The 25,625-nt window shown below is 40.8% G+C and overlaps 2 protein-coding genes across 10 annotated transcripts in view; both read right to left on the reverse strand.

Annotated features, from left to right (window-relative positions):
* The window catches only part of LOC115139398 (adhesion G-protein coupled receptor G6-like), a 60,429-nt gene extending 39,663 nt beyond the window's left edge, over nt 1-20,766 (reverse strand). For 2 of the 9 annotated variants that reach the window (XM_065026350.1, XM_065026352.1), the window contains exons 1-6: nt 20,444-20,765; nt 15,720-15,808; nt 9,103-9,453; nt 6,361-6,963; nt 2,949-2,996; nt 1,111-1,176 (exon numbers count right to left, since the gene is read on the reverse strand). In XM_065026350.1, the coding sequence (XP_064882422.1) occupies nt 1,111-1,176; nt 2,949-2,996; nt 6,361-6,963; nt 9,103-9,453; nt 15,720-15,808; nt 20,444-20,445 (1,159 nt within the window). In that variant the 5' untranslated portion in view covers nt 20,446-20,765. Of the gene's footprint in view, nt 1-1,110; nt 1,177-2,948; nt 2,997-6,360; nt 6,964-9,102; nt 9,454-15,719; nt 15,809-20,443 lie in introns of all 9 variants that reach the window. The other 7 variants (XM_065026351.1, XM_065026349.1, XM_065026348.1 and 4 more) reach the window with 6 other exon arrangements.
* Nucleotides 20,767-23,854: 3,088 nt separating this feature from the next.
* Nucleotides 23,855-25,625, reverse strand: part of LOC115139400 (vacuolar protein sorting-associated protein VTA1 homolog) — a 47,791-nt gene continuing 46,020 nt past the window's right edge. Inside the window, 1 exon segment of the mRNA XM_029676737.2 lies at nt 23,855-25,520. Coding sequence (XP_029532597.2) covers nt 25,375-25,520 — 146 coding nt within the window. The 3' untranslated portion in view covers nt 23,855-25,374.

The following is a 25,625-nucleotide window of genomic DNA, read 5'->3' on the forward strand; positions in this document are numbered from 1 at the left end:
TGACCTAAGACAGGGAATTTTTACTAGGATTAAATGTCAGGAATGATGAAAAACTGAGTTTAAATGTATTTGGCTAAGGTGTATGTAAACTTCCGACTTCAACTGTATACTCTGGGCCATCATAAGCCACAGTGCTGGTCTTCAAGAGGTCACCCTCTTCCTTCCTAGTCTCATTTATTTCCATCCAATCACCTTGTTGATTCTACAGCAAAGTCTGTCACAGGGGTCTTTCTCATAAGCAAAGCATATAAGAGTTAACCTTCAAATAGCTGTCTCAATCCATCATCTCACAGCGCTTAATAGATTTGCTCGCCGGGAGAGAACCTACTTTTGGGGAAGTGTCGCTTATCAGTCAACATGCATCTGTAGCTGATGTCTATGAAGAGCAGAGTCCATAAACCCTGCATCATATCTGCAGCTGCGACCTCATCCAGAACAGTGGTCAAACTGGACAGGAACACTAATTTCCCCATTCTCTCCCTCCCCGCTACTCTCTCTCTCTCTCTCTCTCTCTCTCTCTCTCTCTCTCTCTCTCTCTCTCCCCACGGAATGGAAGGTCTACTTCTCATGGTTCTTCAGTTGAATTTGGAAGCTTTATGGCAAATAACAAGGTTTGGAGGGTCCCTTAACAAGGAGACCAGGGTACAGAGAGTATGTTTCCAGTGTACACACTACTGGGTGAATGGGTACAGAGAGTGTGTTTCCAGTGTACGCACTACTGGGTGAATGAGATAGTGGGTTGATACACTAGGTGTGTCGTTTTTTCTCACAAAGACAGCATAAAATGACGTCATAGTCTTGTTATGGAATTGATAACATGGTCAAGACTGCAAAGTGACGTTGAGGAGAAAGACTGATGTACCGTGTGCCTATTAACATAATGGCATACTGTATGTCAATATGTCTAAGATAATATGATGAATAATACAGAAAAAGGGAGATAACACACAAACACACATTAGAGGTGAGATGGGTAAAATGGTATGTCTGTTGGTTGTTCATCAATATGAACTCAATTGTAATAAGAATGATAGTGTATGATTGGGGGGTGCTTAATAACCATTGTACGGCCTGAATTATTGACATGTGTAACAGTCATTGGTTTCCTACCTGGGCAGCCCAGTCCAGGAGAGGCACAGCTGGTGGTTTGTGATGTATAGACGGGTACAGAGGTACCTTCAAAGTGGATTGGAAATAAACATGTTAAATCACCATTATCAACAGCATTTCCAATGGTGAGAGGTTAAAGAGAACACAAACAACTCTATGCAGTTTTATATTAATTTCAGTACAATCCCACACATGATAAATTCATGAAAAATAAAGATTTGGCACGGTTTCGGCCCTGGGTATTAGGTACCTCCATTGTAACAGGATTGACAGTAATCTCCGCAGCTGCTCAGCTCAGCTAGCTACATGCTCTCAGACTGGTATGTGATCCAGAACTCTCAATAAATATTCAGTATGATCTGCCAAATAAATGTTGGAATTTCATAGGCCTGAATATTTGTCATCTTGTTGAAAAGGGCAGGGAGTTTGATCTTTTACCCACTGTTCTGAAGCTGTGCCCATTCCTACCGCCAACACCTCCTCTGTCGTATAAAATATGCAGCACTTTGTGATACAGCGATGAATGCTGCTTTGTTTGCCCCCCCCCTCACATATTTGCTAATGCTGTTGTACATGAAAGTGCTCAGAGCAGAACACTGCGAGACAGGCCCACCTGGACTCGATGGACATGGCTAATAATTATGATAATCGCTGGCAATGAAAAGTAATGACTTGTCAGAGGAGAGAGAGTGCATCTTTAATATCAGTTAGTGGATGTGAGTTGTCATTATTGGGACTGTCTTATGGTCCAGTGAACCATTGTTCTGGTGGACCGTGGATTCCAGTCTTCAATCTTCAACTATTACCTCATGCACTGCTAAGTTGTAATCACTGAAGTGAAACTTAAGAAACTAGTCTCTCTTGTCACTCCCAGGCCAGTACCCATAACTCCCACCCAAAAGGTCATGTGCCTTTAGGGGATGTGGATGAATGGCTAGTGCTATTCCATATATCTGAACTAGTAGACCCACAAAACTAAACTACCCCATCATGCCTGGGCCAGGACTATGAGGAATGTGTAGACTCAGCGGGTAATGGATCTCTGACAGAGTGTAGCCATGCAGACAGTCACTCCCCCACTGACCTCACAGAGAGATGAAAGGAGACCCAAAGAGCTTCACTGGGCCAGTCCTCTTCACAAGCCTGATAATTAGCCCAGAGCTAGTTTCCCCCAGGTAGACTACAACTATAGCTTTGCGCGCCACACTGCTGGCCAACCAGACTACCAACCAGACTACCTAAACTAAAGTTTGGGCCCCTCAGCCTCCTGCCAACATCATAGGCCTAGACTGACGTTCACAGTGTACAGGGGGGGTTTTAAATGCTAGTTCCTAAGAAGTCACTGTCTGGCCTTGTAAAAAAGTAAATATTCTTCCAGCATGAGAAGCCCTGGAAAGACGAGGCAGGCAGATACAGTACATTGATGTTATTCAAAGCAAGGACAGACGGACAATTAGCAAGAGTATCACTGCTGGTCGACTTGCGTCATGCAGAAGGGCCTTGTTATGTCACGACACAAAGTCTGCAAGCAAACAAATAACTTAGAACTTTACCTGGTTTGCCTTGAATGGAGGCTTTCGATGCACGACACAAGACTAATAATCGTCTATTTGTGTATATTGACTGTAGATGAATCAAACTTAGAATGTATCATTGACATGTTACGTCCAGAGGTGTGGTAGAAAGGGAATCCATAATATGACTAATCTCTCTGTTTCCTGGGAAACCCAAAGTCTACACTTTATAGAGGTTAGCATCGTATTTCACATGCATCCTCTTGCATGGTACTCAGGCAAGCAGCTTACACGAAGCAAACAGGTTGTTAGCAGCACACTCACCACTAGATGGAGCAGCTGTTGTTAAGTGTATGCAATGTGGGAAACAGACTGTGAAGAGAAGACTTGACATTAGTAGGTATCATAGCAATCAGACACAGGCAATTATTAAGCAGCAGCTGCATCAGCCAGTGACATGTAAACAAACTCATGTGGGCAGAGCAAAGCATGTATTGACTAATTAATAAGTTAACACATGTTTAATAAGCTGAGTTAGATTTCTGATGAACTCTACCGACTGCGTGGAGCAGAGACCGGGCTTTTTGGAATTCAGCTCAGATTACATTGATTTGCCCAAGGTCAATAAAAAATCTAAATTGTGAAATTCTTACTATTTACCTATGTTTGTCCTCTGTAGTTGTGTCCCTTTCTTTGTTTGCTGAAATCCATATTTTTCAATAAATGTTAATTAAATATAACCACTGACTGTTTCTGTGGAGTTTGAGAGATAAGCAGCATGTTATCATGCACATCTGGTTAAAAGAGTATGCGCGTGTTCAGTGCGTGATATTGGAAACATGTATCTGATTGGATACGCATAGCTTAATTGACATGTCCTCATTGGTTGTTGGCCAGAGTATTCAAGTGTGCTACCTTTGAGAGGGTGCAGATGAACTCAGCTTGGAACAGGCTATGTTGAATCTGCTGTCATGTTGGAAATAACCATCTTCGTGATGTTAATGCTGTCGAGTTTCTCTTTGCAAGAACTAAAAAGAACCCGCTTCCTTTAACCGGGGATGCAACAGTTTCCTTTTTGAGACTCAATTGGCACATGCGTTTTGGCGCTGAGTTGCCATCTTAGAGCAACAGCAATGAGCAAACAGTCAGTGGTTGTATTTGACTAACGTTTATAGAAAAAGTATGTGTTTCAGCAAACAAAGAAAGGCACACAACTACAGAGGAGAAACATAAGTAAAAAAGTGGGTATTTCATCATTTATATTTTTTAAAGTATTAACCTTTGGCGAATTGATGTAGTTGGAGCTGAATTCCACAAAGCCTTGACTCTGATCCCCTCCGAAACTTCCTTCACCATGAAGGGGAGTTTAGTCCGCTACTATAGAGATGATATAATGTAATGTAATTTTAATGTTTGTGCTTCTCTTATAACTAATTTCTGTGTTCTTTTCATGTGCTGTTTTATAAACCAATTTCTGTGTTCATTCAAGTGGCTAACTGTACAAATCCTCACTATCAGTAGCTTCAATTTGGCAGTACGCCCAGACCTTGCTTTGAGAACGAACAAACGATATCTCAGTTTCAAGGTCTCGGCTTAGAAAGAAGAAGCCTTGTGAGGTGTTGGTCGGTCACATGTTATGAAACAGTATTGGTCTGTCACATGAATGAAACAAAACGGTAATGATGAATTAATTATGCAAAATCATGCAACTATAATTTCACTGTGTATAGCGCTAATATAAGACAACTACTGGGTCTGCCCAGGCAGAGTTCCTGATTGACATGTGTACTATGGTGCGTTGATTTGGTTGGAACCTCTCCAGCACGCTGACAATAAACAATAATTCATTAAGACTGACTTCGAGTGTCCCTGTGTAAGAATTTCCACGACAATACTCAAACAACAGTTAGAGCTGGCACAATTACCATATAACCCTGTAACCGACGGCTATGAAAAAAGACTGTCATGAAAATAAATAACCGTCATAACCGCTTATTTTGTTATTTTTTTGTGAACTGAACAGCTGACTGAAGACAGGTGGTGGGGCATTAGTGCGGTTGACTCTTAAGAACTTGATGAAATCAGAGAGGAAAAGGCGAAGCGAGAGGATTTACTCCGCCCAAAATCTGTCTGCGTGAGATAAGCCCTTTTTTTGTATGGAGGTCTATGACTTACTTGAGGCTTATTTGATCGAATATACATTTCGTAATGTTTAGGCTGTCACAAATGTACTGATATACTACTGTAAGTGGATGCACGTGGCATTCTGGCAACTTTGAGAAAAAATACTTAGTTTTGCCTGTTGTTCACACGTGTATCTGTCCTCTCATTGGCTAGAATGGTCCCACCTGATCTCGCCTGCCTTAAATCATTGAGTGCATGCATTTCCATTTTTATATCGGTCATCCGGCTATCTTGTCAATATAATATATCATCTTTGATGAAACTTTGTTGCTCCTTGCCGAAATGTAGAATGTTCATTCAAATGATGTTAACTGATGTGGCTCATACAATTGAATGTAGTTTTTGTAATGTCAGTCGAATCAACAAATCACAGCACACATGATGGGTACATTTCCTGCTTTTACTTCCTGCTTTGCTCCTATGGGTATATGCGGGATGGCCACCAATCCACCCATTATGACATCATTGACTAGAATGGGGACGCCCAAATGATGAATTACACTTCTATGGCGGCACATAAAGTCAAGACCAAAGTAGAACATATATTTTATTTATTTATTATTTATTATTTTATTATTATTATTATTATTTTGCTATTCAAACGGATGACATTGACCGCGGTGACTTGGCTGGCAAATTACTGTCAACCAACATTCCATGACCGTCACAGCCCTAACAACACTATATTGTTTACCCTACTCCTCTAAACAGTGTACAGTATAGGAGAACTAGCCTATCGTTTTTAACATCTGGTGTGTATGATTTTCAACTGGAGCAGAAGCAGAGATGTAAACTCAAAGCGTACCCAAGGGGAGTTGGTTGTTCCAGATCATCCACACCCATGAGCAGTTCCAAGACTAACACAGAGCGAGCTAATGTTCAGAGAGACAGGCATCTTTCTCTGTGCACCTTTGTGAAAGGGAGAGCTTAGCACTGGGAAGGGAACTCCTACCATTTGGTCTTAAAAGTCCTCTGAACACCCCTCTCTTTCACAAGCTCTCAGGCCAAAGCTGTGGCAGAGCAGATAGTGTTTTAGGAACGGGGCTAGGTAAAACGTTTCCTCAGCCATGGGGCCTATGTGTGTGTGTTCCTGTGAGCCTTATAATGGTTTGGAGAAATGTATGATTCTGCACTTCATACTTTCCCCAGCTAAACCACACACAGCGCCATTTTCTAGTCGGCTCCAGGCGGTTGGGCTCCTTTGCTGTGGCTACCCTCCTATCGCTACAAACAGATTCCTAAATCTATCATTGTTAGAGACATCGAGCATATCTTTGTCCTGCTGCTTTCATCTCCCTAAGCAGTTTCGATAACCTTGGACTGTTTGAGTTAGTAAGGCTTTTGATGTCATTTTCGTCACTCTCATAACTGGTATGCATTAACTGTTACTAATGGACCATGAAATTGTCCCAATCACAACATAAAGACTATTGTCAGTCAAACTCTTTTGAATAATAACAATTATTATTTTCAGAAGTTCTGCTGACTGGAAATCAGTAATCATAAATACAATAGACCCGTGTGTTGAGGATGACTATATTGGGATACTTACTGCAGCTCAGTGCGCTGTCCGTCTGTGCCAGTGAAGAGGGGATGTCCCAGAAGCTGTTGTCCCAGTCGATGACGTTGCCGACAGCATCACAGGTGAGGGCGACCAGCTGTGTCATGTCCATGGCATAATCCCACAGGCGGAAGTTATAGATGGTCCCATCAAAGCTACTATGGGACCCCAGCCTGAAGAGCCCCCCAGCCCCCACCGAGTGCCCAATCGTGTTGGAGCAGGTCTTGACCCTGTAGATGCTGTTGAAGTAGAGGGTCACTTTGCCTGTGGTGGAGGCCCACGTGAGACAGAATTGCTTCATGGTGGAAGTGAAGTCTGAGGTGTTGAGGATAGAGTCTATCAGACATGTCTCGTTACTCATGACCAGCGCCATTCCATCCTGGTTATTTCCGAAGCTGAGGGCTTCTTCACCGCTGCTGTCCTCTAGCCGGGTGTAAGAGAAGATAGTCTCCTTGCTCTTTTGGTTGGGCCGGGCTATCTCGAAGCACACGGTGAACTGCTGAAGGGTAGGTATGGTCACCGAGTTGGAGACTTGGACCACTTTGCCTGCGCCGTTGGACACTGTGACCTTCTGGTTCCTTAGCGCCACGGCAACTACAGCACACAGGTAGAAAGAAGAGCATTAGAGAACAAAGTGTTGTTCAACTACAGGCCTAAGGACTCACAACCACCTGATTCAACCAATCAAGTCATCAACTAATCATAAGCCTTTGATCAGTTGAATCAACGTTAGTGCTGGGCTGGAACACTGTGGTTCTCCTGGATTGGAGTTGGGAACCACTGCATTAGATGACTGTCAGATGTTCAGTAGAACCAGGGGCTCTAACAAACTGTACAGAACATCTTGTCTAAAGCCCGATGCGACTAATAACATACAGTATGTCTGGGTAAACACACCACTTACCTGCCATTACTGCTATACAGTCATACTCTGACTTCAAAACAAATTATCCTTTCAGCATTCAAAAGGAATGCTGAAAGGCCAATTCATGCTGTGTGAATCCAAAGGCTACAGGTTGAACAATCCTCATTTGTCACTCTCCTGCTGTCTGTCATTATTCACTATTTGCATCTAACGAGACACCGTTTCCACATCGTAATTATTTGACTTCAGACAGTGTTCCACAGTCCAGAGGATGAACGGTGCCAGTTAGGCAGGGACCTCAGCTTCTAACATCTCAGGCCTACCTCTTATCACTAAGATTAAATGTCAACCAGCACTCCATTTCCACATTCCCACCAGTCAATTAGGCTTTTCAACAGGAAAAGGAGTGCTCTATTCTTTTTTAAATGTACATATGCTCATGCCATACTTTCTGACATTTCATTTAAGGAAGCTCAGATTTGGTCGGCGGGTTTGTTGCTGTTGGCCATCCCATTGCCAGAGTGACAGCCAATTTGGAATGGAAAAACACAGCTCAGCTTTGAATGTGGTATCAGGATTTGACACAGCTGAGAGGCCCTTTTTGATATGTCCTGCAGGGCTTTGTTTGTGTTGTTGATCTCCGATCTGCTTTACGAGCCGTACGGAAAGACCAGGGCTCACTGTGACAATGTCATATGATTCCAGAGCTCCAGGCAGGACATTGGGCTGCCAACAGGTTGAAAGCCAAGTTCAATAGATTCGCCTGACGGTTGGGATACCACCACAGAGCCCAAACCCAATAGGAGCTTAGACCCCAACTGATGGGTGTGGGAGAACAAAGGTTCATGTGATGCGGTGTATAAATGACTCAATCTAACTCGTCTAACTCAATCTAGCTCATCCAATGTACATGCTTTAAACTGATACTCAATGCCTGGCGACGACAAAGGAGCCAACTAGAACCAAACATTGTGGAAACCTCACAAAGCCGGTTTTCCTTAGCCTCTTGCTTGCATAATGCAAAGCATACCATGTTCCAACATGGCTGGCTGAAAATCTCTCACAGTAAAATGTTGAGAAAATGTTATTGACTCATTTGAAGGCATTGGAAAGCTAGGGTACCATTCCCTGACACTTCATTCACACTTGGAGCCGTTGTGAATGAGAGGTTATATTCAAGCTGGGAGAGATTTGAATTGATTCGGCCATGTGAAGGGATAATGTGGTGGAGGAGGTATGTGCGATTACGCTTACTGGACCTCTTTGATGTGGAGGGTTTATGGTGCCTAGATAAAGGTTGGGACTGGGATTCTATAAACTGAATATAGGCTAAACACCATAAAACACTCCATTTTATCATTCACTCACCCTGTCATTGGTTTCTCTGACTCCTAATTTCAAAATGATTTTGATTTCATGTCGCCTGTGCTTATTAGGGTCCTTTCTATTTAAGAAAAGGGAACTGAATATCTTTGAAGGGAGAAGCACAGCATTGTGTCAGAAATACATGTTTATAAAAAAGTGTAATTTTTTAAGTTAGCATAGTGGATGGAAGACATGTTTGTCCCGAGCCATGTTGCTGTTTGGTTAGTAGACGGGCGGAGATGTTTGACGCTTGCGTAATGTTTCTTTTGGGGAATGACTTATAAATACCATGAGGCTTACAGTCATAGGACATGGCTAAACATTAACATCTAAATAAGCACGTTGAAAATAGAGAAGAAAATGTCATGTACAAACATTCAAACGACAAAACATAAGAAGAATCATAATAATCATAATAAACTTAACAATCAAGGTAACCATATAAATATACCTGTAAAAACAGAAGTAAGTAAACAGAAAAGCTTGCCTGCTTTAAAACATACCTTGCCTGTAACTGACACTGAAGCCTTTCTTTTGGACGCTAAAGTCTGAGTTAAATGACACCTCCATCACATTGCCGGTGGAGTTTAGCGTCAGTCCTTTGGCTGTTAAGCCACAAAACTTAACATCTTGGTTGCCGGTGTTGACAATGATGCGGTCGTAGATGCACCCAAGGGCCTCCTCAAGCTCAAAGTCAGAGAAGGTTATTTGCACAATGAATCCAGCTGGAGCCTGCAGAGTCCACTTGCAGGCCTGACTACTGGGGTAATCTTGTGGGTAGCAGGGGGAGTTGAATTCACCCTGGGAGTCCTTGAGCACCACAACGCAGTTGGAGTTACTACAGCTCAACACTGCTGAACCAAAAACAGGGACATGTTGTCACTACTACACCCCAGCACCAGGGAGGACAGGAAGACACCAGGAGACACCAGGGGACACCAGGACAGGACAAGGGACAAGTAAGGCAGTGGAGGAGGAGTCAGGTCAGTAGTGCAACAGTGCAAGGCCAGGTAATAAGGTCAGAGGTCAGAGAGACTGTGTTAGTGGACCAGTGACAGAGTCAGACAACAGGGACCATCTCAGGTTTAGACTCACAGGAGATTTCGATTAGGAGTAGCAAAGATTCAAGAGTAAGTCAGTGGAAACAAGCTACTCATACTACACATGCAGTTGAAAAATGTATGTTGAGATGATAAAATACCAGAGCTATGGTTTAAATGTAACCTGAAGACTATGCGCAGAGAAAATGTTTAATAGGCTGGAAAGAAATCTTCACTCAGAAAACAATGACTTCTGTTTACCCAGGCCAGTCTAATATGTGAGCCAAAACCATAGCAAACATTGGAGTGGGGCAGAAACATTCAAGAGCAAAAACCCACTGCGGAGCAATTAAAGTCGGTCAAGTGGCGTTCTTGATCGGCATCCAACACAAAGTACAAGACGGCCTATTCTATTTAGCATAAACAAACATTAAATGTGAATACAAATGAGAGTGGTCTGCAGACAAGTAGTACAGTCAGAAAACACATAAAGCCTGCATAATGACGGGATCTCTTTCAGAACAGTCATTTAACTCGGTGATGTAATACAGTCTTCTAGAACTTTAATAAGACCGAATTCAATTCCGCAATCTCAATATGGCCAGTAACCGTTTTTGTCTCTTCTCCATAAGCCTCTTGATCCAACGTTTGAACTTGATTGTGAGCAACAGTAAATGTTCTGTAGCTGTAAGTCTTTCTCTACGAAATGTCAGTCAAATTTGGATTACACATCAAAAGGCAAACGCTGGACGAAACCCATACAATGGGAATCAGCAGTGGTTATGTTGGTTGTTCTCGTTCGCTCACCTAACTCTCTGATCCTGGTGGCTGATGGCTTACAGGCAGGAACAATGCTACCTTTGCGGTGTCATTTCTCTACAAACTGAATCAAATCAGGGATCAGGAAACCTGGATGGCAACAATCCAGAGAATTCTACCCTTGGAGAGGGCCGAGGGAATTCTCTATAACAGTAAGAGCAAAATCTCCAATTACTGGAAACAATTCCTACCAAAACCACACGTTTTTGTTTATCTCCTGATTCCAGGCCAGAGTTGTCCTTGCTTCAGAAAATTGACTCATTAGAAGTGTTATGCACCCCACAATGGATGACTGATGCTGGTTCAGATTACAGCCTGGTCCTCCTGTGGCACTGTTATACCTGCCAACATGTGCCCTCTTCTCAGCTGAGAGGGTCAAGAGAGCCCTAAAAACTAAATCCACTCACTCAGGCTGACCGAATTACAGCATAGAGTGGCTGTTCCTTAGTCTAAAAACACCTCATATGTGAGGCCTACTCAAAGAAAAAAATATTACTGCCAACAACATCTCAAGCATTCTCTTACATATCACATGATAGATAATCATGGCAGACTAGCCAGACTAGCTTCAGAACCTTGCACCTTTAAAGGTCAACTGCATCCCACATCTACCTGTAATCTAAATATGAAGCTAACTGCAGCCATTATCCACTTATCCACTGAAAATTAACAAATGATACTAAGTAACAGCCACACGTATCTATAAAATAAACACAAATTGATACAATTATAGTGTTTCAAGTGAAAGATATTATATTCTTATGGATGTAAGGGATTACCAAACAGTCCAATTAACGTCCGAAACATAATTGAATGTGGCATACTGGCGCTGTGCACTGGTTTCATTAGGAGTGTTTGAGTGGAAGATGAAACGCAGAGCGAGCGAGAGCCCCTCTCATTTGCCTCTATGATTCATCAGGTTCATAACCCTGGGCACAGTCCCAAAAATCCAAGATAAGTGACGTAATAAAGTGGCTGGGTATCTTCTTTTAACCAGTCAGAATCGCTAGTGATTTACCAGCTATGCCCAAACAGAGAGAAATACGAAGGATGACATTGGGTGTTGTGATATGACTTTACAATGACACAAACTGCCACAAAGGGACAGTGAGATGAACAGACACTGGTGAGGAAGTAACACCAATGCAAATGATGATCGTGATAGCCATCGATAGGAGACATGTAAAAAGGGAATTAAGGTTACAATGGCGCACATTTGTGAGCTCAGGGGTTGTGGTTGGGTTTGCAAAATGGTTTCTAGATTGATCCAAGGAGAAACAACCAAGTTCTTAGCCTCATTGATGACAGACCGGTATTTTTTAAGTACTTGCCATAACAAAAGCGTGATTCGTGTTTGTAGGTAACTGTTTAGAAAATTGTCATGATGACAAGTATTAATTATTTATTCAAATTTTTAAATGCTATGAAATTCCATTATCTCTTTCGTAAACCACACATAAACAAATCTAAATGTAAATGTTGTTCTTAACTAAAGGAGATAAGTCCCACGGGTATTTAATCCAACAAGTATTAATGATTTATCCTAGCAAATTTACTCTTAGAATGTAGGCTTTGGTATTTTCTGTGGTTCCAATTGCACAAAGCATTTAGCCTCAGTATCTAGCTACACTGTAGGTTACATTATGTGGGATCATCACATTTCTATGTAATAGGAGACTGGCCTCTGAGAATCATACAACTTTAGTAAAACATCTGACAAGCAGTATCAGTCTGATTTATTCCCACATGTCATGCCAGCACTTGAATAAGATGAAAATACGACTGAATTAGAAAAGTAAAAAGTTTGTAAACATTAAGATACTGATTTTGGACGCTCTTGGAACAAGCACAACTGCAAGGAATAAAGGTCATTTATTTTATTACCCTTCGCTCCTAAATGTACCACTTAGCACGTTGGCAAGTCTGAATCTTTCTTGATTCTGCCACCAGTAGGGAGTTTTAACACAGTGGTTTGCCATTAAATTAATTACCTGGATCCACTCTGCTTTCAACATGTTTTTTTTTTCTCCCTTTTTCCATGTTATGAGAATAGCATGAATTCTAATGCTTTAAATAAACGAATGCATAACAGACACTCCGTGTAATTAAATCATGTTATTGAAAATGGGAACACATGTTGGAGAGTGTGCCAGGAAGTCCCGAAGAAGAAGATACATTAAACAACAACAAGAGTGATTCCTCAGAATATGATACAACATAGACAACAAGAACACCAACAGAACTGTGGTTCTTCTGCTGTGGTTATAATTAAGTGGAGTCAACTAGAATCCCTCCCAACGAAATGGTGGCATTTTCATAACATTTGGCAGGGTCCAGAGGAAAAAACAACAGCATGAACGAACTCCCTTCACGCTAAGGAGTTGAATAAACAAGTAATGGGATCAACGTTTGACAACTGGTCTAGGTCTGTGTTGGTGTGTGTGTGTGAGATGCTGTCAGCCACTGGTGTGGTGTGTGTGTGGTGCGCAAAAGGAAAAACAACATGCCAAACGATGTTTACTCAGTTTGTATGTCAAAAAGAAACACTAGACACACCAAGCCCTGACCGCTGCTGAGGGACTGACCAGGCTCCTCTGTACTCACATGGCCCAGAGGACACACACACACACACACACACACACACACACACACGCGTGCACACGTACACATTTAGACCCACATCGAAGTAACTCTTTTTCAGTTAATGCAGTTTGTGAAGCAAGTCAATGAACATAATTACTACAGCTAATTGCTGCCAATGTGAGAGTCAACTATAGCTGTCTTCAGCACATCATGTGCAGCAACTCCTGGAAAGTAATTTCATGTTAAATGAAAAGGCATCTTTGTTTTTCAATATTCAAAGTCTTTTCCATTCTGACTGGCAATGTGTTCAATAATTGCGGGTTTCAAAAAGTGATTCTGTACAGTACAGAAGTTAAAAGAGCAACATTTGCATACATTTAACTTTCAAAGAGATGGGAATCTGCATTTCCATGATTAAAAGCATTCTCATCTTAATGAGACATTAACATAAGAACACAAAACCCCATTGTTACTGTATAGACCCGAAGACGCTGACCTGTAATGAGATTCGCACGGTGTTGTTGCTGCAGCATGACTGAAACGTGAAGGGCGATGAAGGTCAGTGAAGAGAGGGCCTAAAAAACATGGTTTGATCAGAAAGCTCCTTTGAGAGGCGGCAGAGCAGGCTGCAGTGGGATGGTGCCAAGGGATGGAATGCCAGATACGCAGAGACGGGCAGAAAGGGGCTCAAACATTCACTGACACTCCCACCGCCTAAAAATAGACTCTTTCAGATGGGGGACCTCTGAGGAAAGTTTAATCCTCCAGATTACTTGGCTGCTTTCAAGCGGCCCCCTCCTGGTCTCCTGGCAGCACACCTGGGATACCTGTATCTCAGCTGGTCTCTGTCCCGCCCCTGTCTTTCATGAGAGGGCTAATTGAGTGGGGGAGTGAGGCCCATGCAGTTTAATCACATATGACCCCATCTTCTTGACACACGGGAGTTGTGCTGCTGTGACATGGAGGAGCAGGGAACAGCTCTGCCAATTTGTATTTGTTTTCAAAGGTCTGCTGAGACCACAGCTCATCACCAGGAACACACCCACGCATGTTATGACAAAGTCAAAACTTTAACATAGCGTAGATCATATTTTGTGGAATGCCAATTGATGGGGGGAAAATTGATGTTCTGTTCATTTGTGGTTGTAAGAAGTGTCCTATCACAATTCAAATACAACAGAAATGGGAGTTCTCTGCCCTGTGGTGCCAGATACCCATGTGGATTTAATCATAAACTGTTGACATGTCTGAGTCAAAATTCCTCTCTTGATGTCCTACTTAATAAAGGAACTCTATTGACATTTTCCTTGTATCTTCAATTTTCTATTCTTTTTTGTAAGTAAATATCTTTCTCTCCTGTTTCTTGTGATAGATGGTATGTATTTAATAGTAAAAATGGGGCAGCATTTTATGACAATAATTGTTTGCGAGTTGAGATCACTCTGTTGATTCTCTCTCTGGCACCAAAAACACTTTTAAAAAGTGCCCTGTTTCCCGGCACTGCATCTCCTATGATCCAAGCCTTATCTGAAAACCAACCAGAACTATAAATGTCTCTGCTTCAGGTCTGCCTGCCAATACCAACCAACACAGCCAACTATGACATGGAACAAATAGAAAAAAAGACTATGCTTTCTAAAAAAAACTACAGAACACCCAGAACTGCATAAAATACCCAAGTCAGTCAGACTTACAACAAGCAGGAGAACAATGTTTTATCTCCTAGGTGAGAGAAGTGGTGTGAGCTTTATAAAGCCTGAACTGCAACAAGAGTGGAAGCCTTTTTCTGGCTTCAAAAGGGCTAGCTCGTGTGGTAAACACATTAGCCTAGACCTACACACATGCTGAGCCCAAAGACTCTTAGCAGAACGTTCAACGGCACTCTCGGGTCGAAATTATATTTTGTCACGTGTTTTTTGTTTTTTTTTGCTGTCAAACATCGCACGTGACAAAATGAAAAAGCACGAAAGCAAAGTCATAAACAGTTTCATTTGTCATTTGGGAAACATTCACCCTGTTTCAGAGTCTGTTAGTGTAATGAAACACATATTTAAATCCCCTTTCGGGATTACCTGGTGGTGATAAATAAAAAAAAGTGTCTTGTCATCGCTGTCTAAAGTGACACTATCCAATACTGCACAATGACTGCATTTATCCATCACGAGTACTGCCACAAGTATTTTCCCAAGACTTAACTGCCCATGTACTGGGCATTTCTTTAGATATCATGACTGTCTTGTGCTTTTATGGAATCTACAGTACTCGTATATCAGTTGTCGCCAATGAACGGATTAATAAAGGTAACACCAATGTTTCTGCCCAGTGCATAGTTTGACTTGCAGGTCTGATAGCTACTGATACCAAACTACTGTACTGTGGATAACAATTGCCTTTCGGTGTCCAATCATTCTGAAGGTACATATGTAAAACAATGAGTGCCAGTGTTAACAGAAGCAACGAACATGAGAAAGCAGAAGCGCAACAAGCACAATCACTGAAACAGGAAAAAAAGACAGAATGTAAGGAGGGCAATGTTGAGAGAAAGCAATGGCATACAGTTTAACAACCGCAATGAAACAATCAGAAATCAATATCCATTTTTCTTTTTTCTTTCAGGAGGAATACTATTCAAAACATAAGAAAACACAAGCGACGCCAATAGTATAATCAATCTGTACCTTGTCTTTGCAGGGACATCAACAGCAGGGCAACTGGCAGGACGTTACGGAACTTCCATCGCCACCATCCTCCACAGATGTAAGACTCCCTGTCAATCACAAATCACAATTAGGACGGAGACATACTGGTTATCGTCTTATAGTCATACACATGCAGTAACACAAATGACATAAATACACACACACTTACAGTATCTTTATTCATACTGATGGGTCTGCAATTTGAGTCCACTTTCAACATTTGAATTATGTATCTGTGGTATGGAACCATATTTTTCCCGCACAACGAGGGACCACAGCGAAGCAGATGCAGTTTTGTTATATAATGCTAAATAATTATCCCATGTCAGTTGTAATGACTTCCAGAGTTAGACAGCACCAGTGGTAAGTATCCGACAGACTGCATCAGTGTGGTGGTTCATTCAATGCTCCTTGTTTGAATTTCACATGAAAATGGCATTATAATAACGAAAGGAAAATACACCAATTACTGTCATTAGCCATGCCCATAATAACCAATGTGGCTGTTTTGATCTCTGGGTACATACAGTATATACAACCCTCTTGCCTGTAGACTTTACATTCCAGGAATATCATTCAGTTGATGGATAAAAGCTGTGTCTTTAAAATGTAATAGATAAACGAAACAATTACATATGAAACGTCCACATTGTCTGAGAGGAGTTCACCATCGATATATAACAATGTATACACAAGTCAGTCAGCATAAATTCACTCTAATCTTATCTAACATGTACGCAAGTGAATTCGATCAATCACAAACAAAACAAGCAAACAGTACAAACCTAAACCAGGTTCACAGCAAGAATATAGAAAGAAAACTGCAATGTGATGGGAACAGAGAAGAGACAAATAGCAAGCAGAGTCAATCCATTCTTCTTAACACATTTTATTGCTGGGTCTCTGCTGTCCAGATACTGTACATCGATGTGGGGTTACTACAGAGATACTACAAAATCAACCTCTTGTCATGTGAGGATGTTTCTCTTTGGTTTCTAGGTGTAGTTTTTATCCGAATTCACACGTGACCCATGACCCCATCTGAATCTGAATCTGAATCTGAGTCATTTGAACATTTCTGTGTCACCTCGTTTTCTAACGTTCTCCCAATCAACTCAAGGCCACACAAACAAACCTCTCAGTCAGTCAGGAAATTACAGTATACTTCAAACCCAAGTCATTTCACAGAGCTGGATTAGCGACTATTAGCTACTCATATGGTTGAGCTGCTGTGGGCCTAAACTATAATGGACAGGAAGGAGCATCTGCCAAGAGGCCCTGTTCGCCTCCTCAATCTTGGAGAGGAAAGGGCCTCCTCTGTTAACTTCCACTACACTGAGCGAGACTCTATCTGGACGGACTGCTTTTCCGCTTTACCAAACACTACTTTCATTAGCCAATAGCCACGTCTGGTCTGGGCTTAATTGATACCAATTACTCTAGGTGTTGTTTGTTTGTTTGTTTTTTTCCCTATAGGGTGGATCAGCTTGATATTGCGGAAAGAATGTTAGTCATTTCCAATCCCCCATATTTTTTTGGTAAATATATATATCCATACACGCATGCATATATATACACATATATACATGTCTTCTGTACCTATATAGACATACATACTTTTTAAAAGAATATACCTTTATTAGTATTCCCCGCAAACCCTACCGCCGATCCCCCAATTGAAGTAAACTAATAAACACTTCTGCTTCTACCTTCAATCCATACATCTTATACACATTCTACAGACACAGTCTACTTTACAATAGTTCTCTCTTGTTTGTTCTTAGTCCTTCCTCTATTTCTGATGTCCATCCAGTTTGATTTCTATTTGTAACTATTGCTATTTCACAGAAGTTCCGCACCTATATACATTTTACAGATCCCTTATGCTTTACATTGTTTATCTTGTTATTAGTCCCACCCGTCAGCCCCATTCAACCCCTCCCATCTGTCTCTCAACATCAACCATTGCAGATTTCTATTTGCCATATATTTCTCAACTGTGCTGTGATGCTTCACAAAATAATTGAACCTTCCTATTCTCATAGATTCTACAGATTGTAAATTAAAAATAAACATTTTTGCTAAAATAATTATTATATTATTGATTGATTGACTATGGCTTTTCAAATCACCCAGTATTAGGCAAATGTTGCAATTCTTCAGCCATTCCTGGACCTGGATGTTCACCGGTACTCTAGGTGTTGCCTGAGCTCTGGGTGGTGCTGGAGGAAGATTAAAAATAACATTTCAAAGCTTCTGTGAGTCTTTCTATGTTGCATTTTCTCAGTAGGTAGTAGGATTCACCCATTGAATGATTCCTGAAGAGATGAAATCACTGTAGTCACGGGATAGTAATTTACTGACATCAATGTGATCCTGGTGACTCAGAGCATCTTCGAAGCGACAGCAGCAGAGTATGGAAAAATACCAAACCCTCTCCCTTGCTTCAATGAAGGACTTTAAATAACATTGTTATATTCACAAAATTCACTAAACTTGACCCACTGTTGTTTTGTTCACTGTGTGCCCTCCCAAGTTCACTGCGTCCTAACTCAAAGCCCTGCCAGGGAACTCACTTAGACAAGATGATGAGTATCGCAATTCAACTTCCTCGCAAGCAGAAGGAGCACCGAGAGAAGTGATATGGAGTATATATATAGGCCAACCACACAAAGGCCATGATCCCTGGTCATATTTTATTCAGACAACAGTATTTTACCTCATCACGTTCATCATGGCTACCAGGAAACAAAGATCAAGAGAGGTGATCTCATCAAGAGAAGGAAGGAAAATCCTTTCTTATAGTCATTCAGAAAACAATACTCAGTAGTGAAGAACTGGCATGTTTACGACTCCACGACCTTATAACTCCACGACCTTATAACCACACGACCTTATCTCAAAGGACAGTCAATATTCTTTCTGAACAGACTCAGTATAAACAGTATAAATATGGCAAAGTAGACTATACAAATTTCACACAAAAAAAAGCCACAAATATACTTTCTCATAATTCTAAAGTCATCCATTGTTACTTTGACTATTCAAATAGTAACTAATATGGCTATTGGAAATGATTGGTTGTGATTGTGTTGTACAAAGGAAGGAAACCTCTGAAATAAAGTTGACATTTCTAACAATCCCATTTTTTTTATTTAGTAGCCTAAACAGTCGAGTAGACAGTAGCCTTTCAAATGTAGAAGAAAAAAATAAGGAAGTGAATTACATCTTTACACACATTTTATAGCATTAGGCCTAGAGAACAAGACTCAATTAATTGCTTATTACATTAATTCATGCAATTCCTGACATTAGAGAAAAAGTGTTCTTTGTTGAAAGTTGTTTCTCTCAAAATATGTAAATATGAATGCAAAACAAGCAGAGAGAGGTCAGTGCTTCGGGTCCCATGGAGAACACATAAAGACTGATTCATCTGATGGCTAGGGTGGATTTACGTTGTACGTCCATCAAACCCATTGATGCCAGGCCCTCATAATAAAAATTGGGGCAGTAGTAACATAGATGAAGACGGTATTATCAATATCCAAACTAGTAGGAATACATGTTTAGAGTGTACTTATAGTAGAGAAGACTGGTTGGACAAGAGTCATGAACCATCTCCAGACACATTCATGACGATAGCTAAAGGCCTGTCTTTCTCACCCTTCACAGAGCTCTCCTTTGAGGATGCCTTATAATGGTATAGTGTCATCACTGAGCTGTTGGTCTCAGGATATGAGAGCCATCAGATTAAGACTTTGATTTTTAATTAAATCCCCCAGTTCTTTAGAGTGACTGACATCAGCCACCTGGGGCAGGTAGAGGCTATTCATCTTCTTTTCAACAGATTCTCTATGACTTCATTTCACATCTCTTAATATTCGCTGTCCTGTCAGAGAAGTCCCACATTGAGAATATTCGCTGTCCTGTCAGAGAAGTCCCACATTGAGGACCTGGTGGAACTAGCTGGAAGCTGTGAGTTCAGTCTGTAATCGTTCAGTTTACATCACCTTTTGGAACACATTCTAGGGTTGTGTAACACCAGTGAAGAACATTATAAGAACACTCATTCAACAGCAATTTCTCACATGCTGATTACACTTCAGAAGACAACACATGTCAATGTATCGTCTTTATGAAGATACAAAATCTGGTAGAAATTATATATTTAAAAAAAAACGTGGCATACATCAATACAGCATACAGAGAGATGAGGAAATAATACGAATTTCACTCATTTTATTGTTCAGTAAGGTCAGTAGTGTTCAGTAGAGCTAGGCAGAAAAATCCATGTTAGTGAAAAAGCTGTTCTCTATAATGTAAGCTACTTTCACTTCCTCTAAAGTAGTTGAGTTTACTTTGTGCCATCATCATGCAGTTTGCATTTAGCATGTAATACTTGACCATGTCTTCAGTGCTATTGAACATGAATTTATGAAAACCCTATAGCAATATGGCCAGCGGCGTTACATTAGCAGTCAAATGGGTTAACTATACAGAACAAGATGTTGACTGTGTTTTGAAAACATTATGACCACTCTCAGAGTCAATAGGCTAATTAATAGCAAATAAACACAAAGTGTAACAATGTAACATCCATGAAGTTATCCTCTGGTCACACTCAGAACAATCTCTAAGACAATGAAAAAGTCCAGCATTGACAATAACGCCGTGAGCAATCTTTTTGTATTTAAATAACTTACATTATCTTATTGGAGAGGGAGCTGGTCTCCTTGAAGAATCATATTATCTCCTCTCCTGTCGTCCGACTGGAGTTTGCAGTTTTGGAAAACTTTTGGAAACTTCTTCAAATTCGTGACACGCCGACGTTTGAAAACTTAATTCAGGCAATCACAATTCAGTGTATAAACGCTAAACACGCACTTATCCCAAAGTCGAAACTCAAATCGATTGATGAACCTTTTCCCCGTCCCGCAAGATGCTGGAAACAGCAGTAAAGCTGTTTTACCGTTCAGGGCCGTGTCCTTGCACACAGCTAGAGGACGTTCTCTCTCCCTCTGGCGCCCCACCCTCAACTAAAGCCAGGCAGGCAAGTCCCAGGGGTTAAGAAAATGTGCTCAAAATGCTACAAACCCATCCAGAATTCTACAGCAGTTGCTTCTCCACCACACTGTGAAAATTGACAAATTGGACATTCACAGATTCCACATAATTAGGTCCCATGATAATTGTTTTATTCTGTGTCTGTGACGCTTACAGCATGGACTGACAGTAGGCCATGCCACAATGAACGTAAACATTCTTTAAAGGGGTAATTTGCGATTGCTACATATTTTTTTAAACTTTAAAATTCATTATACACTGAGTAGTCCATATTGAGTTGCAATCCTTTTTGCCCTCATAACAGCCTCAATTCGTTCGGGCATGGACTCTACAAGGTGTCCAAAGCATTCCACTGGGATGCTGGCCCATGTTGACTCCAATGCTTCCCACAGTTGTGTCAAATTGGATGGTATCAAGAATAGTGGTGGACCATTCTTGAATCACACGGGAAACTGTTGAGAGTGAAAAACCCAGCAGCTTTGCCATTCTTGACACACTCAAACCGGTGAACCTGGCACCTACTACCATATACCGTTCAAAGGCACTTAAATATTTTATCTTGCCCATTTTCTCTCGGATTGGTACACATACACAATCCATGTTTCAAATGTCATAAGGCTTAAACATCATTCTTTAACCTGTCTCCTCCCCTTCATCTACACTGATTGAAGTGGATTTAACAGGTGACATCGATAAGGGATCATAGCTTTCACAAGGATTCAGCTGGTCAGTCGATGTCATGGAAATAGCATGTTCCTAATGTTTTGAAGAATATCTAATAAATGCTAAATGAGCTTAGTTCAACTGTCTAACACCATCAGAACCCCAAACCCCCAAAGTTGTGTTATAGATCTGTCATTCTCATTGAAAGCAAGTCTAAGTAGTATTCTATGTGCGTTATTTCTATGCTTCCTGTTCTTAAGTTTTTGCCAGTATTACTTTACACCAGCTTCAAACAGCTGAAAATCAATATGGTTGGTTAGGGAAAACATATTTCACTGTGGTTTAGATGGTACAATGATTATCTACACAATACTTGCTTGTTTTGCCACATAAACTGAAATGAACTATTAGAATTTTAGCAACCATGAAATTGCAGAGTGATTTCTGCATAGTGCATCTTTTATGGAATCTATTGAACTGAGTGAGGAAAGGACTGAAACAAGTTCCTGCATAGTGGAATTTAGTATGTAGGACATGAATGATCCAAGCAATTTGCTTTCAATGGCAGTTTAGAATGATCTTCCTTTGAGATAACTTAACAGGGTTGGATATCTGAATTCAGCCTGGTCTCATAGACTAGCTGTAACATAGTAAACATACATCTGGGACACTCAAATGAGTACGATATGTTATGTTTGGTTACATAAGACAGGTTACTTAAGGCAAACATGAAAGGAGGATGGTTGAGTGGGTGTCTGTATTACGTGAACATCTAGCTATCCAAATTTGATCACGGACAACTTTATAATTTTAGCTAACTAGCAACTTTTCAACTAATTATTACTTTTGAGCTACTTTGCAACTACTTAGCATGTTAGCTAACCCTTCCCGTAACTCTAACCTTAACCGTTTTAGCTAACCCTTGTCCTAACCCCTACCCTAGCTAACGTTAGTCACAACAAAGTAGAATTCATAACATATACGTTTTGCAAATTCGTAATATATCATACGAATTGTAATTTGTAACATAGCATACAAAATGGATGGACATCCACAAATGAATACCTACCATATGAAACATAATATATCATACTAAATGGAGTGTCCTGGATTCAAGTACAGAATAATACAAAATGCATGCCTCATACACTTTTTCATCTTTTCGTTCTCCAAAGCCATCACTTTTGTGTAGTTGAGGTTTAACCACAGCCAAAATACAAAATGATATGTATTCTATTGTTGATCAAACTATTGAGTTTATTGTAGCTCCTTAATTGGGTTGGGGGGGTTCTATTAAGATAATTAGACATGACAGATCTTTGAATGAAACTATGGGAAGCACTTTATCCCATCTTCCAAAACATCCCAAAATAGAATAGAACATTGACAGTTTTATGGCGTGACAATACAGCTATAAACTAACTTTCAGATATGGTTCCCTAAATGACGGACAATAGCCTGGCAAAAGTGATTCCATTTCCAGTTGTGAGTGACCTATACAGCTGGGGACACAGCTGTTTTATAATGGCGGGGAGGCTTTAAACTATTCCAAAAGCCAAGGAAGTAGCTGTTCTCCTACCAGTACATAATGAATCACGACAAAGGGATGATCAAACCCAGCTGATGTTCCCACAGTACTGTCAAGTGAGCTAAATAGGGCCAGTATTGATGTCATGTGAGCAGTGTTTACGTTGTGTGTATGGGTGGTATACTAACCATAACAACAATATAAATTGAAATGTTGCAAAATAACTGTGGAAAGCAATACATGTCCGCATCTTGTCCCCATGACCTCCAATACTTACCATGCCTCAAGCCACTCATTGGCTGACTGGACATGGTGCACAGAGTTAAGGTGCAGTTGTTCACGGTCACAGAGAGAGAATGACCGATTTCAATTGACGTGCGACTTTTCTCCCCCATCAACTACAGCTAGAAAAAATACGTAGAAGGAATCCACCTGATTTTCATTTGCATCAACACCATGCCCATCAACAAGGAAGGAAGGGACTCAGGCAAATACAGATGCTGCTGGTGATAGTTCAGCCAGTCGAGAGATAAAGGGCCAATGCCCTTTGTATAACTCTTAAGGCAACATGCAGGCAATGAAGAAAAACAATGAGCGTGATGACATCAAGAAACCAGGCATAGTAATCACATTGAACAGGTTGAGCAAACCTAAACATGACCCCAGACAACTAATTGTTTATTACCTGAATTAGTAGAAGCCTAAGGACACTCAAGGGACTTGGTATTCATGGTACCTCTCCTGTCTCATTCATATTTTAATGGAGTGTAACCTGATTGACTTAATGAACAAAATGTGCTGGAAGGTATCAGTGTGGTATTTTGCAAATGTAGGACTCAAAAATGTCAGTCAGGGATCATGCAGTTCATTAAAAGTTTAATTTCCAGCATTTCATTTCAATGCCCCTTGTAATGCAGCAGGAGACTCCCTGGTGAGATTACACATGTTCTAAATGAAATTGTTCACTCCTTTCATCTCATTGATTTACACATTTATTTAATATGTTGAGCCTTCAGAGTGAACATTCCACAGTGAGGTCCACTCAATTATCTGCTCTTAGAGTTTCAGCACATTTTAATAATCGCTAATGGCTGTACATTACAGTTCAATTACTGTTATCAAACGAACACTAAAAGGGAGAAGGGAAGGTCATCTTCAAAGCTTGGCTACATAAACAGAGCAAATGAGTTAAATACATTTCAAGTGGAGACAGCAGTCGAGAGGGATGTTGCGTTCTGGATAAATCTATTCAAATAACCCATCAACAGACTGTTGCGGTCTCTACGGTGTGGAGCACTGGCATGCTTCAATATTTCCCAGTTCAACATCACTATGGAAATGTATAAAATGATGAACAATAACATAAATACTTTAATTGATGTGTTTTAATAAAACGGGAAAATGAGTCCTTCGTTTAAGTACACATCGATAAATGAAATGAACAATTTAGAAATATTATAAACACAAAATGCACTCAATAAACTTCTGCATATTTGAGGATGGACCAATCTACTGCTCAGTGAAAGATAAGAGCATCCAAAAGTCCAAGTTTCCTGAAGGGAAGGGCTTTCAACTAAAGTGACAATACTTCTCTATGGGGCGGTTTCCTGGACACAGATTAAGCCTAGACTAAAAAGAATGCACAATGGCTAATCTCCATTAAAATAGCTTTTTAGTCTAGGACTAGGCTAAACTTATGTCCAGGAAACCAACCGTATATGTCCCCTTCTTGTTGAACAAAAGTCCTCCTCAGTTTTGTTTACTAAAGCAGACAGTATCAGTATATACAAACAGGTCACCAACCATCAATCAATTTACACATTTTATTTAAATTGTGTTGATGCAGAAACGACAGTCCTTTCACCCGAGAAAACAAGGCAAATAGATACTGTATTGAAAACACAGTAAAAGGGCAGATCAATGTCGCCTGAAAATAGGGGATTATATCTACTGTCTACTGAAGCATTGGGATACTTTACTGTACGTAAAATTGATGAGAAATGTGGTATTTTTTTAACTGCAACATGAGCACGTTCCCAAAACGTGCATGCATACAAAAGTGTTATCAAACTACAGTGAATAGGTTGTTCGTGAAAACTAATATAAGGAGTATATTAGCAGGGGATAAATGCACCGTTTTAACATACAGGCTCGGGAAGTCTTTAGTGAGCTAGTTATGGACAGCCATGATGGAAGCTCCACAGCAGGAGTCCAATATGGAGACACAGATGTCATTGTTGTTTACGTTATGTTGGGACAGAATTGCTTTCTTCAGACGGATACAGCTGGGGTTGCTGTAGATTATAGGGTAACGGTCTCAGTTCTTCTGGGCCAGATCAGCGATGTAGTGATACAGTGACGACCGGGGGACAATGGGTCTCATTCTTTGCCAGTGGTAAGCAACTTCAGGGCCTTCTGCAGATTCTGCACCGCCGTGCCCACATCTTCGTACTGCAGGGCACTGCCGGCGTACTTACAGTACTTCTGAGCTCTGGTGTAGTCCTCTGGCGTGAGGCGCACGTCACCTGCCGAGACAAAGAATAAGGAGTTCCTTTGAGACAAGTGTAATTGTTGAAAATAAAAGTTACATTCTATAATGTGATCTCTTAATTAAGAGAGATTGTGTGTGA

This window comes from Oncorhynchus nerka, linkage group LG13, assembly GCF_034236695.1.
Source record: "Oncorhynchus nerka isolate Pitt River linkage group LG13, Oner_Uvic_2.0, whole genome shotgun sequence".
NCBI lineage: Eukaryota > Metazoa > Chordata > Actinopteri > Salmoniformes > Salmonidae > Oncorhynchus > Oncorhynchus nerka.